Source organism: Papio anubis, chromosome X, assembly GCF_008728515.1.
Source record: "Papio anubis isolate 15944 chromosome X, Panubis1.0, whole genome shotgun sequence".
NCBI lineage: Eukaryota > Metazoa > Chordata > Mammalia > Primates > Cercopithecidae > Papio > Papio anubis.
In genome coordinates this window covers 125,529,620-125,546,682 of record NC_044996.1, presented here as the reverse complement: position 1 = coordinate 125,546,682, position 17,063 = coordinate 125,529,620, and the positions used below count along the sequence as shown (strand labels likewise).

Sequence of the window (17,063 nt, the reverse complement as noted above, 5' to 3'; positions counted from 1 at the left end):
TGTGATCATAGGTCACTGCAGCCTTGAGCTCCTGGGCTCAAGCGATCCTCCTGCCTTAGACTCTCAAGTAGCTGGGATTATAGGTGTGTGTCACCACACCCAGCTAAGTTTTAAAAAATTTTTTTGTACAGAACAGAGGTCTTGCTTTGTTGCCCAGGCTGGTCTTGAACTCCTGGCCTCAAGTGATCCTCCTGCCTCGGCCTTGCAAAGTGCTGGTATTACAGGTGTGAGCCACTGCACCCGGTCCATAATTGTGCTTTCTGAACAGTGCTGAGGAATGAGTATGGAGGTCACCCTGTACTGTGCCCCAATGTAATGGGTATACCTCTTGAGACAAATTAGTTCTTTACATTTGCTTTCTAAATTAACGAAAGCATCTAATAGGAAACCTGTACATACTAAGAAAAAACTCGCAATGTTCACAAACAAGAAACTGTTCTTAGGAATGACTGGCCACCAATGTAGGCCCTATGGCCAGAGCTCATGATGACATAAGTTACTTCTAATGCCCCTCCCAGAGGCCTGCATATGGAAATAGTGTCTGCTTCTGTGCCCTGACCAGAGGCTCTGTTAGCAGAACTGGGGAAGGCAGCAATGACTGGGCCCTCAGCTTAAGAGATGGCAGCCCAGAAGTTACCACAGGGGTCTCTTAATTCCAGTCCTTTCCACCTGGCTTCTGGTCTGGGCTGGTACTGTCTCCAGGCAGTGGAAAGCCTGTGAGTTAGATACAAAAAAACTGGTCTGGGTTTCAGCTTACCTGAAAATAAGGGTCAACATTCCCATTATAATTTTATTTAAATGCCAAATTGCTATGTGCAATGTTCTCATAGATTATGGTAAGGTTAACTGTATCTTAGCTAGAAAGCCCTCGCACCAGTGGTATGAAAGTACAGGAACTTGGCTGGGCATGGTGGCTTATGCCTATAATTCCAGAACTTTGGGAGGCCAAGGCAGGAGGATTGATCACTTGAGCCTAGGAGAGCAGCTTCAGCAACATGGTAAGACCTTGTCTCTCCCCAAAAAAAAAAAAAAAAAAAAGGAAAGAACAGCAACTTTTTACTATATTCAGAAGTCCATTGTGTTCTAGTGATAGTCATCACTTAATAAGCTTTATGCAGTTGACTCCACTTGGCACTGGCAACAAAGGAATTTTTAATGAGTTTGACAGGGAAAGGACACCCACACAGGATTTTTTGGTTTTCTTCTACACAAGTTTTTAAAAGCCTGGTTTGGTTTCAGCACGTTGAGCTTACAGAAAAAAATAAAACGCTAGCAAGTCATCAGACTCTTCAATGAAAATGTATTTCACATTAAACACAATGTACATATCATGCAAATGAAGCATCACCACGGTCACAGTGGTGCTGTGAGGTACAACAAATCACAAGAAAACAGACATTTAGCAAAATAAGGCTCTAGGAAAGATGAGAGGCATTTTTTGAAAGCCAGACCATGCTATGGTTTCTGTGTGCCTGTCATAAAGTGACTTGGCCAGTATTTGCCGAGATGGACAGCACCGCATTATGTGGAAGCATGTACTTTATTGAGTATAGACAAATACACATACAGTTTCCGTAACTAATACATTCTTAAATGTAGCTGGCTGTAAAAGCACATGAACAAGATGACTACTGAGACTTCTTTGTATCTCCTGGTTGCAAACCTCTCTCAGAATTATGAATCTTTCCAAACCCTTAATTATCCAAGTCAAAACAAAAAGTTTCAAAGAAGAAAAGGTCATTTTAATCAGAAAGCCACATTTTGCCACAAAAAACAAAATTAAGAAAACACACCATTATATGGCATAAAATGTGTGGAGTATACATTCTAGTGTCATTTTTCCCATTCAGATTTTTTTCTTAATGTTAAAGTCCACTAAAGTTACATACTGGGTCCAATGTGGGCCCCCTATTGTTTCAGAACGCTATGATTTTTGTTTGCACCTGGTTTTATTAAAGCTGGGCAAACACAGGAGCAGACAAAGAAACCTCCCAAGATCCAACAGAAAAAAAAAAAAAAATAGCAAGAACATTGAAAACCAACCACCTGCACGTGAGACATAGGATTCATTCAGCTGGAAAGTCACTCCATGGTCTGGAGTGACTACAGCGTGAAGATTTTAAGGTGTGACATGAAAGAGTCCTTGCTAGATTCAGTTGCCCATGTATACACGAATATGCATAAGAGAAAAGAAATCATTACTGACTGTTTTGACTTCCTTCCTCAACCAAACTTACTACTTTACCCCCAAAAGAATAACGTGGGGCAATGCATTTTTGCGGGTGGCAAAGCTCAACAATAACTTTTTAAAGGCTTCTTGATACTGCCTTCAAACAGAGAAACTCTGGAGATGGGGAACCTCCTGAATTTCTTCTCTGTCTCAAAAAAGACAGGGAGATATACAGTGCAAGTTGAGTATATGTTTAACTAGAGTTTGGGTAAATGTCTAGAATATTTTACAGGAAAAGACATCTAAATGTTTATGTGCTCCCACTTTGGGAATAAGAACAGTTATAAAGCGAATTGCCGAGCCAGTCACTCAGGTCATTCAGAGGGTCACTATGATAATAGAGAAGTTCAGGAAGTGCTTTATCAGCAGCTGAAGCTCATAAACAGAACTGTAAAAGGAAACTTTGCTAAAGCCCAACAAGGTGAAAGTCTCAAGGTTTCTACCAAGAGTGGCCAGTGTTTGACATACTACCTAGGAATACAGTTACATTCCAAGCTAATAATTTGGGATCCAGCGGTAAGGGTGACAGAAGCTTCTTCAGGCGGCTGGCAGCTCGGATTTGACTATCAGCAGCTTTACGGGTTCTCCAAACACCTGTGTCAATTCAGAAACAAAACCAGATGAGATCAAAGGGAAAACCAAGTACTCTGCAGTTTGTAGCACTATTCTCTCACTAAAACGATCACAACACGCTGTGGCACTTTCTACCTTCTTGCTAATTATATTTTCCTCCTGGGCTTATACAGTATTTCTCAACAGAAGTGATACAGTATTTTACACAGGACTATTCTTTTAGATGGGTCAAATTTTCCTTGTACGGAACTTTCCTAAAACCTGCAGATGTTTAATGTCTCAAGCTTTATCTTTCAAATGCCCCCAGCCACTCTGGCAACAAAAACCATCAACACATGTCCAAACGTCCCCTGGTGGGGGTGGTACCACTTTTGGTAGAGAAGAATTTGACAAATAGACCCAATCATAATTAAAAATATACAAGCAGTGTGAATAAAATGATTTAGTCGAGATTTTCATTTTTGGATAGGGGTTTTGCATTTCTTTTAGAGATGTAAGAAATAAATTTGAGGATCTATGAATACTCTAATCAATTTTGTGGATTCTCTGTTCCCTACTGTATAGTGAGGTAAGTGAACTGAAGGGAAACTAATTTTAAAGTCAAAGTATGTTAAAAACACAAAAAAACTCTTAATAAATATTAAGCCACTTAACTGTCAGGGAACTAGAATGCTCAGGTGAATTAGTATTTTAAGTGTCCAAGAAGGCAGCTGCTTTTCCAAACCAGTGATATAGTTTATTCTAAAAGTGACCCATCACACACCAAGAACCAAGAGAAATGGTCTCTCAAACTTGTCTTATAGGCAAGAGCTGAGGTCAGGTAGAAACAAGTATACAAAAAACACAGTGACCTCAGCTCTGTAGCCTCTCCAACTTGTTTCCTCATCTGAAAAATAAAAACATTGGACTAAGTTATTTTGGCCACTGAATTTGTTATGGGAGTGAAGTATAAAAAATAAAGTGACTGAGAAAATGCCGAGAATACAAAAATGCTTTTAAGAATCTAAAATGGCCAGGCGTGGTGGCTCACGCCTGTAATCCTAGCACTTTGGGAAGCCAAGGCGGGTGGATTGCCTGAGCTCAGGAGTTCAAGACCAGCCTGGGCAACATGGTGAAACCCCGTCTCTACCAAAATACAAAAAATTAGCCAGGTCTGGCGGCATGTGCCTGTAATCCCAGCTACTCAGGAGGCTGAGGCAGGAGAACGGCTTGAACCTGGGAGGTAGAAGTTGCTGTGAGTGGAGATCATGCCACTGCACTCCAGCCTGGGCATCAGAGCGAGACTCCACCTCCAAAAAAAAAAAAAAAAAAAAAAAAAATCTAAAATAGACGCCAGGCATGGTGGCTCAAGGCTGTAATCCCAGTGTTTGGGAGGCCAAGGAGAGAGGATCACTTGAGGCCGGGGGTTCAAGATCAGCCGGGAAACATAACAAGACCCAACCTCTACAAAAACTAAAAAAAATTAGCTGGCCCTGGTGGCATGTGCCTATGAGCCAATTACTCAGGAGGCTGAGGCAAGGGGATCTCCTGAGCCCACGAGTTTGAAGTTCCAGTGAGCTGTGATTGCACCACTGCACACCAGCCTGGGGAACAGAGTGAGATCCCTTCTCTTGAAACAAAAACAGAATCTAAAGTAGGAGGAGCAATTGGAATTATTAAATTATTAAAGGATTTGGTGACAGACTCTAATTATGTTTTCCTTATTCAAAAACAAGCTCCAAACTCAAGTAAATCAAATGTGATGCATATATAACGAAGTATACCTTACTACAGAGTGTATATAACTCATAGATACTCTTACTCAAATGAAAACAGCTTCTGGAAGCACTTTGGCAAAAAAAAAAAAAAAAAAAAGGCCAAAGGTGGGGAAAAAACCTTCGAGACACAAAAACTGCAGTTCTCTCTGCCTCAGGTATGATCGAAGAATAGATGTCTGCTTTGGAAGAATCCAGAATGGGTCAAGAGAATAGCAAATCATGTGGCCCAACACTCACAATGTATATGCATGATTCTAGATAGAATGTGGGATGTCACTGAGCAAAACTAGAGGTGGGGAAATTCATCTTACTCATATCACCTTGCAACACTACTACAGTATTCTTTCCTCACCCATAAAAAAGCTACTCAGGCTGGATTGGTAGTCAAACCTTTAGCCAGTGTTCTCAACCTTCCCATCTACACACCCTCTACACACCCTAAACAGCAGGGTTAGGACAAGGCGGCTCGGCGCTGAAGGCTCACAGATGAATTACTTGAAATCTGTCTCAATTCTTGTGTGTGCTGTAGTATACCATAATGTATTCATGTTTGCATTTTTCAAGTAAAATTTGACCATCCAAGAGGCCTATCTTCACAAACCCCAGTTAAAAGGTTATGAAGTCAGAATATGATCAAAAGACTGTACCTTTTATTAAAGAGATGCTGTATTTGTCAACAGAAGGTGTTGAGAGGAGTTTCTTGGCCAGGACTGTTAAATCCTTCGATAAGGTTTTTGTTACAGTCGTCCAGGCTGAGATTTTCACTGGATCTCTTGGGGAATGTGGGGGGACCAGTGAAATCTAAGAGATCTTGAAGTGCTCGGGCATTACCAGTTCCATTTTGGTCCAGAGACACCCCAGGAATCATTTCACTCACTGGTGAAAATTCTGGGATAGAGATAAGCTCTTCTTTTGAAACAGGACTAGAAGAGATGAACGAGAGAGAGAGGCAGAAAGAGAGAGAGAGACAGACAACACAGCACAACATATTAATTCTATTTGCAATATTTTGTTATACTACTCTTCTAAAGAAAAAGGACTTAGAGTCGGAGTTTTTGTGTAACACATTGTAAAAAATACAAGTGGGTTCAAATTTGAGAAGGACAGATGGTGGACACAAGGCCCCTTGTATGAGAACACGGAAGCAGACTAAGCAGGGCTGTGATGGCCAAGCTCACGATGCCCAAAGGGTGAAAGGACAAAAACCCACAGGCACCAGCATTCTACTACAAAGAAGCAAGGAAGTTCCAGAACTTTCTAAATAGGACATTCAGACAGAAAGTCAATGCCAAAAGTTCAAGCAAGTTGAGGAAGAGCCCTAATTAACACTGCTCCCAGTGCTACCTTTCCAGTTGTGCCACCTTGGGAGAATTGCTTTTCCTTCCTGCAGCCTCAGTTTCTTCGCCAGTAAAATGGGAACAATCATTTCTCTCTGCCAGGGCTCCTGTGAGTGTGAATCTGATCGTGCTGAGAAGAGTTCATGTGAAACTGCCTGAAGTGCTCAGTTAAGGTTGGGGGACCCATCATGAAAGGATCCCACCACAGACCACGTCATCACTGGCAAAGCCAACCTCACCCTCTGCTTCCTCTCTAAAGTGAGGCTTCCAATCCACCGTGACTTATCCAGCTCCAGCACAGCCAAGCCTGACTTTCTTTCTCTCTCTCTCTTCCTCTCCCTAGAGATGGAAGGAGGCATTTCATAATTGTGCCAGCTGTAAGGCCTAGCAAAGGAGCAAGTCCAGCCTCTGAAGAGTGGTGGGCTGAGGGCCTATCATCAGGAATCTCTTAACAGCCAGGGTAAGGCTGCTGCCAGGTTCTTCTTTTTCTTTCTTGTGAGATCTTAGAGAAGAATCTAGGCCGGGCACGGTGGCTCAAGCCTGTAATCCCAGCACTTTGGGAGGCCGAGACGGGCGGATCATGAGGTCAGGAGATCGAGACCATCCTGGCTAACACGGTGAAACCCCGTCTCTACTAAAAAAAAAAAAAATACAAAAAACTAGCCGGGCGAGGTGGCAGGCGTCTGTAGTCCCAGCTACTCGGGAGGCTAAGGCAGGAGAATGGCGTGAACCCGGGAGGCGGAGCTTGCTGTGAGCCGAGATCCGGCCACTGCACTCCAGCCTGGGTGACAGAGCGAGACTCCGTCTCAAAAAAAAGAATTAAAAAAAAAAAAAGAAGAAGAATCTAGGAAAACCAGAACTGCAGAAGCGCAGGGGAACTGTCTCTGGTGGAAATTCATCCTCCAGAGCCCCCATGGGGTCAGCTGAGAAGGCATCCTTGCTTAGCGACTTCCCTCCTTCCCCTTTCTCCTGAAAAACTCCCAAGAGCTTTCCTCTAACAAATCACATGCCCTAGAAACTCTGTTTCAGGCTCTGCTTCTAGGGAACCTGACGCAAGACACTAGAATGTTATACCACTGAGAGCTTTCCCATAACGTCAATCAAACCTGCTTTAGGTGATCTGGTTGTATAAAAGATGAAGAAACCAACTAAAAGAAAGGGTAGTATTTGGAGAAGTGATGAGGCTTAAATGCAAAAGAAATGAATATACCTCACATCCATAGACTGAACTTCTTCAGTTGAATCATCCAGACTATTTGATTTCCCATCAAGGCCATCCAGATGAATGAGTCCCCCAGCTGGCTTAAGCCCATTAGAGAAAATGTCTTGGGGATAAGTTTCTGGGGCAGCGTGACCCAGACCATTAACTTCCTGGCAGGTGTTCAATCCATTGATTTCTGATCGAGAACACAAAGTCCCTTGTATTAATCATAAAATGTCTAAATAAAGTAACGGAAATATAGATCAAGGCAATTAATTTAATGCTCTGCTTCACTGATACTGCAGCATCTTTTGTGGAAGGAGCCACAAATAACCCCACATAATCACCTTCACACAGGGGATGAGAAGACAAATCACATTATCAGTGTCTGTGCAGAACCTCTGGAGAAGAGCAGAGTCAGGTCCTAATAGTCATAAAACCTGACTAGCAGTTAAGCTCCCTGGAAAGCACTGTGAGCCAGCAGCCAGAGTGCTTCCTATGCTGGGATTATGGGAGTAACCAAGGAACCCAGTGGATTCCCAAGTGGAGCTGACAGTCCCTGTGCTGGAGACACATCCCCAGGGAAGGGAAACTGCACAGGCCCCTGCCAGCAGTCACCCTCTTGGGATCCATGGGTCTGTTTACCCTGCAAGAAGTCTTATGAGCTTTTGCTACTAAAAGGAAGAACCCAAGAACCAGATGTCACACTCACCCATTTTGTTGGGGACAACTGGTTTTGTCTTATTTTCCATACACACAGCAGGCTGGACCCCCACTTTGGGGTCTTCTTTCTGAAAACAAATGGAAGGTGAATGAAGTGAGGGAAGGCTGACATCACACAGAAAAAAAAGTGCTTTTTAAAAGCATCCGATGATATTTTGAGCCTGGACCATCTGCCTGTTCTGTGGTAATTCTTTAAATCTTCAGCTGTGTTTCCCTTATTCTTATGTATTTTTATGTCAGCATTCTGTTTTTTATTCATGGACTACTATGCCTCTCTCTTCATCCCACCCCCCATTACTCTAAGGAAATCTTTAACCCATCCCATCTCTGAAGCCCCTCTTTCTTTTCAGGTACCTAACCCTCCTTAACCTAGCCAGGAACAAAGCAGGAAAACTGCATTTTTTTTTCTGGCTAATCCTCTCCAAGACCTACGATTTCACTGAGTGTATTCTGCTGTTCTTTTCTACTTAGTACATAAACTATTAAAATGGTCATTTGAATTCCTACCTTCACTTGTGGAGACACATCACTTTTCCTTGTTCTCTTCATGATTTCATCTATTCTCTAAAAACAAAAAACAAAAAACAAAATCAAGTAAGAGGACTATAAAACCAAAAACATAAAGTAGCTTGGTTTACATGCAACATCACATTTCTCAGAAAACTTGTAAAAGACAAATGTCAGAAGAGGATAACAAGTATAGAAAGGTTTTCCACTAGTTTTGGAGATGTACACCTCTGGCCCCATGGACAAGGTCAAATGCTTGAGAAGTTAACTAGTACGTATCTAGAATCAATATTCAATTTATATCCCATATTTCTCCTTCTTCTCCTTAGGCTCCCTATAAATCAACAAATTACCACCTGCCATTAAAGAGGACCACCCTACAGAAAGTGAGGCTGAGGTGCATCACAGGGGAGAAGACCACAGGTTGGTCTCCTGGGTCCCAGGCCAATAGCAATACAAAGCCCAGGTTGGGCCTAGGATACCATGAGAATACGCCTTTATAATCAATCTCCTTAAACCCAACTTTACCCATAAGTACAGTGAGTGTAAATGGACTAAACACTCCAACTAAAAGACAAAGAGAAAGACTGTCAAACAGAATTAAAATAACAATTCCTGGCTATATGCTCTTTACTTATAAAAACACACAGAAGAAGTTTTAAGTAGAAGGGTGAAAAAGATTTGACATACAGACACTAATCATAAAAGGGCTGTCAGGCCAAGCACAGTGGCTCACATCTATATTCCCAGCACTTCGCGAGGTTAAGGGAGGAGGATCCCTTGAGTCCAGGAGTTGGAGACCAGCCTGGCCAACATGGTGAAATCCCACCTCTACTAAAAATACAAAAATTAGCCAGGTGTAAGTGGTGTGCACCTGTAATCCCAGTTAGTTGGGAGGCTGAGGCAGGAAAATCGCTTGAACCTGGGAGGGGGAGGTTGTGGTGAGCCAAGATCACACCACTGCACGCCAGCATGGGCAATAGAGTGAGATTCTGTCTCAAAAAAAAAAAAAAAAAAAAAAAGCGTGGGGGGAGGGGTGCTGTCAAAGTAGACTTTAAGACAAGAAATATCACTAGAGCCAAAGGCATATCACGATAAATATATATAAAACAAAACCTGACAGAACTGAAAGGGAAAAATGGGCAAATCCATAATCACAGATGGAATTGTTTTTTTTTTTCTATTATTTGAGACAGGGTCTCACTCCTGTTCCCCAGGCTGGAGTGCAGTGGCACGATCTTGGCTCACTGCAGGCTTGACTTCCTGAGTGCAGGTCATGTTCCCACCTCAGCCTCCTACGTAGCTGGGACTACAGACACATGCCATCATACCCAGTTATTTTCTGTATTTTTAGTAGAGACAGGGTTTCACTGTATTACTCAGGCTGGTCTGGAACTTCTGGGCTCAAGTGATCCTCCCGCCTCTGCCTCCCTAAGTGCTGGGATTACAGGTGTGAGCAACCATGCCTGGCCGCAGATGGAGTTTTTAACAATCTTTCTCAATAACTGATAGAACGATATGGCAAAAAACTAATAAAGACATAGAAGATTTGAACAGTAGTATCAATGAACTTGACCTAACTGACAATCCTAGGATCATTATATCCAATCACTGCAGAAGAGAACTGGATTTACTTCCTATTCACTTACCCTAAGTTTTCCTGATCCCTCAGCCCTTACCTTCTTTCTCTCCAGTCTCTCCTGCTCAATCTGCAGCATGATCTGTTCTCTCTCGAGACGCATCTGTTCAGCTACCTCCCGGGCCTTTGCTTCTGCTGCTTCTTTCTAACAGAAACAGGTAAATCAAGGCAAAGCTTTAATAAGCTAAGAAAACAGTGTGGTAATTCCTTGGCTTTGCACATATTCCTTCATCTCATCATCTGCCCTAAAGTGGATGCTGCTCCAATATTCAACGTGGATTTACACAAACCACTAGATGACACAGCAAACATGGCTGGACCTCATTCATATACCCCTGGCTCACCATGCAAATCACCTGCTGACAGTTCTCATACATGGCCAAGGCTTTTCTGTGTCTGCAGGCAGGCTTGGACCATGAAGTGTGCATGTGGCCAGATCAGAGAGTTAATTCCCCTTCTACAGTGAGGGGCAGGATGTGGTAGATAAGTAGTTCAGTTTCCTCATCCCTCAGCTGGACAATTCTAAAGCATGATCCACAGTCTCTCAGAGGTTCCCAATGGGACTGTGTTCCAGTCACCCACAGTAACACATGCATCAATGCACTTCCATTGGCTTTTCTCCTATTCCTCTACTGGCTTCCTGGGATTCGTTTGCAAAAAAAACTGCTGGCACCCAAATTCTTATCCCAGGGTTTGCCTTTGGGAAACCCAAACTGACAGATGGCAAACATTACCAACTTCACTGCAACTGCCCCAACTTATACTTAATAACCAGCCCAGTTTAAGAAAAAACTTCAAGTAAATATTATGAGTCATTGAAATTTAACTAATTGTACCTACTATCAAGGCCCTTAAAAAACAAGTAAAGTCCATCTGAGGACTCATACAGTACCTGCTTTTCAATCATGGCTTTCTCTTGCTTTTCTTGTTCTTGCTTTTCTTGTTCTTGCTTTTCTTTCAACAATAGCTCTTCCTCAGCCTTCTGCTTGGCCTCCTCGCCTGCCTTTCTTTTCTCTTCCTCTTCCTGTTTCTTCTTTTCCTCTTCCTGCTGTTTCCTTTCTTCTTCCTGCTTTCGGGCTTCCTCTTCTAGGCGATGCCTTTCCTCCTCTGCCTTTCTTTTCAATTCCTCTCTCTCCAGCCTTTTGAGAATACAACTGTTGTTAGAAGATGACATGCTCAAAAAGCAAATTGCCAGAGAACTGTGTGCTGACAGCCGAGAATAATGCTCCACGTGGTGACGCGCACATACCTTTCAACAAGCATTCATTTAATAATATGACTCATCCTTCCTGGAAATCCACTCTGGTCCATATATTTACCAAAAAATATTAGCCAGGCTTGACTTTAAATTCTGTAATACAGCAATGAATGATGTGTTGATGTGTGATGCATTCTGTATTGAAAACAGATGCTCCTCAGTCAATGAACAAATGACCACGATGAGAAAGTCAAGCCATCATTCTTATTGAATGACAATTCTTTTAAAAACCTAAGCAGAATAAATACTTAAAACCAACGAAAGCTAGGAAAAATGGGAAGTGTCTCAATGGCCACGAATGTGCCAGTCAGCAATTTAAGAGCAGTGACGATGAACTCAAAAAGTCATACCAATTGGGTTCTAATTGGTATGTGACTTATGAAGCAGCAAATGGAAGAAAATGCTCAACAGAAACTTGACATTTAATAAATTAAAACATTTATTTCCATTTATTTTGGCAATCTTTAGAAATCTATTTAAGCTTTCTTTGATACATGAAAATTAAGTGGCATTTAGACGTTTTTATCCACAGACAGATGAATGGTTCATGTTGTAGTGATAAAGAGCTCGAAGCAGTACGGGAAAATTCTGTAAAGTCCAAGAGCTTGTTTTAACCTTTCTAACGTTCCTCCTCCTCACATGTACGCCACTTTCCTTGGGTAATCACTGGCAATGTGATGTATGGGCATGACCCAAATTGTACTCTGATTATGCCACTCACTGTGTGACACTTGGAAAGTCACCTATGTCCTTAATGCCCATTTAAAAAATGGGAAAAGCTATACTATTGTTCCATGGCATTACCGTGATAATGAAAACGCCTGGCCCTAGAAGGTTCTCAAATGTTAGTTGGTTTTACAATCTAAAATGAATTCTCTCTCCAAGCCCCAATGTCCTTTAAAGTGCACCTATAAATCTGTATGTCTTTTAGAAATTACCTTCATTTGGAAGCATGTGCCAATGACTTACTGGGGTGCTGTTATTTGTTATAAAAAGGTCAAGACTTAAAAAGAGCATCCATCCATCCTAATGGTCAGCTTCAGAACTCATGCACGCTAATAGCCTATGTAGGACCAAAGGAAATATTTTGTTTATTCATTCAAAGAAATATTTTAAAAGAAAGATAAGGCCGGGCGCGGTGGCTCAAGCCTGTAATCCCAGCACTTTGGGAGGCCGAGACGGGCGGATCACGAGGTCAGGAGATCGAGACCATCCTGGCTAACCCAGTGAAACCCCGTCTCTACTAAAAATACAAAAAAAAAATTAGCCGGGCGTGGTGGCGGGCGCCTGTAGTCCCAGCTACTCGGGAGGCTGAGGCAGGAGAATGGCGGGAACCCGGGAGGCGGAGCTTGCAGCGAGCCGAGATCGCGCCACTGCACTCCAGCCTGGGTGACAAAGCGAGACTCCGTCTCAAAAAAAAAAAAAAAAAAAAAAAAAAAAAAAAAAGAAAGATAAATACTGAAATATGTTAGCCCAAGGCTGTAACAATACGTGATAACACTAAATTAGGTCACAACGCCTATGAAGCATTGTGCGACAACTCAAATTATTAACAGATATTCTGCAGAGGAGCATTATAGAACCTATCAGAAAGAAGTTCCCATTTTATTAGGTTCCTCAATGAAATACTAAGTATGTCCAACACAGGATTATCCAAAATGGATGTGTTAATAACAAGATGTATCTAAAGGTTAACTGAAATACCATTTCATTTCTTACCCTTTATTAACGAGCCAATTATGATTGTCCCAGAGAAGTTAACACACAAAGGATATATTGTGTATTAATTAATGTATAAGCTACTTCATAAAGGACCTGCCATTTTCATCTCCAGGACCTGAAAATCCATTATGTTTCTTTTTTTTTCTTCTGATGGCATCTTGCTGTTGTTGCCCAGGCTGGAGTGCAATGGTGCAATCTTGGCTCACCGCAACCTCTGCCTCCCAGGTTCAAGCAATTTGCCTGCCTCAGCCTCCTGAGTAGCTGGGATTACAGACATGCACCACCACGCCTGGCTAATTTTGCATTTTTAGTAGAGACGGGGTTTCACCATGTTGGTCAGGCTGATCTCAAACTCCTGACCTCAGATGATCTGCCCGCCTCGGCCTCCCAAAGTGCTGGGATTATAGGCATGAGCCACCGCGCTTGGCCTCTGTTTCTTTTTACCATCAGGACTTCAGAAGTGCCCAGATGCACACGTATAAGAACATCCTTATGGCCCCTGAACCTCCATAATCCTCATTATCACCCAAAATATAAGTCCCCACAAGCCCATGAGACCCTGCTTGTCCTTTATGGAAATCTTGTACTTTTTTTTTTTTTTTTTGAAATGGAGTCTCACTCTGTTGCCCAGGCTGGATTACAGTGGCATCATCTTGGCTCACTACAACCTCTACCTCCTGGGTTCAAGTGATTCTCGTGCCTCAGCCTCCCGAGTACCTGGGACTACAGGCATGCACCGCTATACCCAGCTAACTTTTGTATTTTTAGTAGAGACAGGGTTTCACCATGTTGGCCAGGCTGGTCTCGAACTCCTGACCTCAACTGATCCGCCTGCCTTGGCATCCCAAAGTGCTGGGATTATAGGTTTGAGCCACTGCGCCCAGCCCCTTCATCCTCTTATATACCAAGTTCTCTACCTCAACCACACTTTGCTTCCCCAAAGTAGGTAAAAAAAACAAACAAAAAAACCCTGGCTTCCCCTGTGTGAAACCATGTTCCTCACAATCCTCTCCAAGGAAGAGCATTCCTTCTCTCTCTGCTCAAAGAACCAGACAGCACATTAGATTTCATCATTTTCCCCACCGCCCTCTGCTGTGGGCTACCCCGAGCTTACTGCCCTTGCCGTCATTACTAAACCTCCAAAGTTCATCAGCTCTGTGTGTAGTCCTTTTTTTTTCTTTGTAGAGGCAGGGTTTCGCTCTGTTGCCCAGGTTGGAGTGCAGTGCTGCCATCACAGCTCACTGCAGCCCCAACCTCTCAGGCTCAAGCGATCCTCCCACCTCAGTTCCCAAGTAGCCAGGACCACAGGTGGGTGCCACCATGCCTGGATCATTTTTGAATTTTTTTTTTTTTCCCCCAAATAGAGACAGGTCTCATTTTGTTGCCCAGGCTGGTCTCAAACTCCTGGGCTCAAGTGATCCGTCCACTCCATTCTCCCAAAGCACTGGGATTATAGGCGTGAGCCACTGTGCCTGGCCCTGTGTGTAGTCCTGCCATCCTCTTCATCCTTGTTCTTGTCATTCACCCAAGTCCATCGCCCTTTCCTCATTACATACAAAGTACCAGAAAATTGTGCATTACTGTTATCATTTGGCATTAAGTGGATGCATCGTCCCTTGTCCCTGTCACTGGCCATTTGAGAAAGATCTTCATATATTGGCTCCTGTCTGAAACTCCAGCACCTCACCCCCTTTTCTGTCACTCCCTGTTAACCTTCATCGCGTCACTGACACAGGCTTAAACTTGAGTTATTCAATCTGGGGGATGAGTGTGTAGGTTTCACTGGTCTCTATTCTTACGTGCTTAAAAGTTTTCATTTTAAAACAAGCCTAACCTTCAACATTAACCTCCTCTGATCTGATCTCACCCCATCCTTTTGCCTGTTTCTCTCCTGACCTGCCCTGGTTAGTGCTGTGCAATCTACTTCTATCTGCTTCTCTCTCTCTCTGTGTCCCCTAGGCCTTGGGTACCCTTGTGAGCATTTCAGAGATGGCATGGAGGTCACTCTGTTGCCCAACTCTAGGCTTGGGTGGTCTCCAGGACCACTCCTGGGCTGCCAAGCACTGGTTAGATAGAGGCTAAACAAGGCTGGCTGGTTATCTGCCTGCTGGCAATTGCATTCCAGCCTTTTAATCCTCATCCCCTGGATCCCTTATGGACACAGTCCCAATTGCCACTTTTCTCAATCTTTGTCATCTTCCTTAGTTGATGGTTATCACCAACTGCTCTACAGAGAAGACCGAGGTCACCTGATCTGAGCTACTTAAACTCTCCTTTATAACATTACTGCTCAGAAATGTCCCCATTTGTTCCTCTGCTTAGATGGAAATGCCACCACTTGTGCTGTGAATTCCACATCCTCCACAGCTATGTGTCCCTCCCACTAGCCCCTCTTCCCTTCATTTGTCAGTTTCATCCTTCTGCATGCACTTTTTCCATGCCCTGGAAAAATGCTCAGGTCTCAGGCATCACAAGCAACCCTCCTCAGTCCTCTCTCAGCTGTCTCCCATTCATGACTGCTTAACAGCCAACTTATATTCTGGGCCTGTATCCACTCACCTCTTCAGGCTGCTTTGTCTCTATCCCACTTCTCAACAATTTCCCTCCAAAATCTCTGTTCACCTCCTAAATCCCAAGACCAACAGCCTTAGTCTTTGATAACCCTATGTCTTACCAAAAGTCCTGCCCACGTGGCTCTCCCTACAGCCCTGTGCTGCATGAGGCTGAATGACCCTGGCTCTCTCCTACCTCTCTTGGCTTTCCCTTCTTGCCTCAGCTGCTGCCACATCCTGCTGCCCCACATCACATGTGCCCCCGCCTGCCCTAGCTCTCACCAAAACCACCTGCCACCTGTAGGCTCAGCAGCAAAAAGCCAGGTCTGAGCAGCCTCAAAGACCTCTGCCTGTGGTTCCTGGCCTGGGCTAACTCTTGCTTTGACAAGAAACTTTAGCCTGGCTACATGACCTTGCTCGTGGGGAGATTCTAACTGGAATATTCTCTTTTCTTCGATTTTTTAAAAAGATGGGGCCTCACTATGTTGCCCAGGCTCATCTCGAACTCCTGGCCTCTAGTGATCCTCCCACCTCAGTCTTTCAAGTAGCTGGGACTACAGGTACAAGCCACTGTGCCTGGCTGGAATATTCTTTCATGTGAACCCCTAGTAGCTATTTTAGCTTCTTAACATGACTTAAAGTGATACATCTAGGAATCCCATTATGATCTCCTGCTTACTAGTTCCTGCCAGTGCCTTCCCCAGGGTGGACCCGGGGTTTAAGGTTTCTTGCACCACCTCTAAGAATCTCACTTTATATCTGGGGCCATCCACAGCCCGGGGGCTGGGCCCTGTTGTGTTTGGGAATGGACCAACTTTTGTTCTTCTGCTTAGGGCCTGCTTGTCTGGACTCCTGGTTGACCCTTCTGTTCTGGTTCCCTCATCCTTGACTTGGATGGTGTTTCCCTTACCAGTTTGTGACAATAATAGGGCTTTCCACAGTTTGACTCAAGTAACTTTATTTTTCTCTAAATTATTTTATCTGGCAACATTTCTGTGGCTTTAACTATTAACTGTAAACATAAAACAGATGTGAGGATGATCTTATTCCAAGAGGTGGCCGCTGTGTTCTAGCCCCAGGTTGTCTGGTACTTTCCTTCCTCACTCCTCACCTCCCACGTGGCACTATGCAAAGCTTCATATTCTGGCAAGAGAGAGGAAAACTCATTTGGGGTCAAGTGTATTGCTCTAATGTTTACCTACACCCCCAAGCTTCAATTCCATCTCCAATCACCTGGATATACTGTAGACACCATAAGCTTACCTAAAATCAAATGAATAATTTTTATATTTTAAAACCAATTCCTTATGTCCTTTCTTTACCTGTTATTGAGTGTACCATTCTCCTAAGACCTTAGAATCAAACCTCAGCATCAACTTCAAATCTGCCTATTTCTTTGGCGTTGTTTAAGTCCACAGAGACTGGCTTTTCCAGTTCTACCTTCACCATACTACTTCAGCCCTTCTGTTCTCTTGACCTACTACTACGATGGTTTCTTAGGATTCTTCCTCCTTCTGTTCCTTTCTTGTACATTTACCGAGCACCAGGCACCAGTGATCCAAAG

At 43.4% G+C, this 17,063-nt stretch overlaps 1 protein-coding gene across 16 annotated transcripts in view; it reads right to left on the bottom strand.

Moving 5' to 3' along the window:
• Window positions 1–1,283: 1,283 nt before the first annotated feature.
• The window catches only part of MAP7D2 (MAP7 domain containing 2), a 116,873-nt gene continuing 101,093 nt past the window's right edge, over window positions 1,284–17,063 (bottom strand). For all 16 annotated transcript variants that reach the window (XM_009197312.4, XM_009197313.4, XM_009197316.4 and 13 more), the window contains 7 exons: window positions 10,860–11,106; window positions 10,008–10,112; window positions 8,329–8,385; window positions 7,811–7,889; window positions 7,108–7,294; window positions 5,208–5,483; window positions 1,284–2,824 (listed from right to left, as the gene is read on the bottom strand). In XM_009197312.4, the coding sequence (XP_009195576.2) occupies window positions 5,234–5,483; window positions 7,108–7,294; window positions 7,811–7,889; window positions 8,329–8,385; window positions 10,008–10,112; window positions 10,860–11,106 (925 nt within the window). In that variant the 3' untranslated portion in view covers window positions 1,284–2,824; window positions 5,208–5,233. The remainder of the gene's footprint in view (window positions 2,825–5,207; window positions 5,484–7,107; window positions 7,295–7,810; window positions 7,890–8,328; window positions 8,386–10,007; window positions 10,113–10,859; window positions 11,107–17,063) is intronic.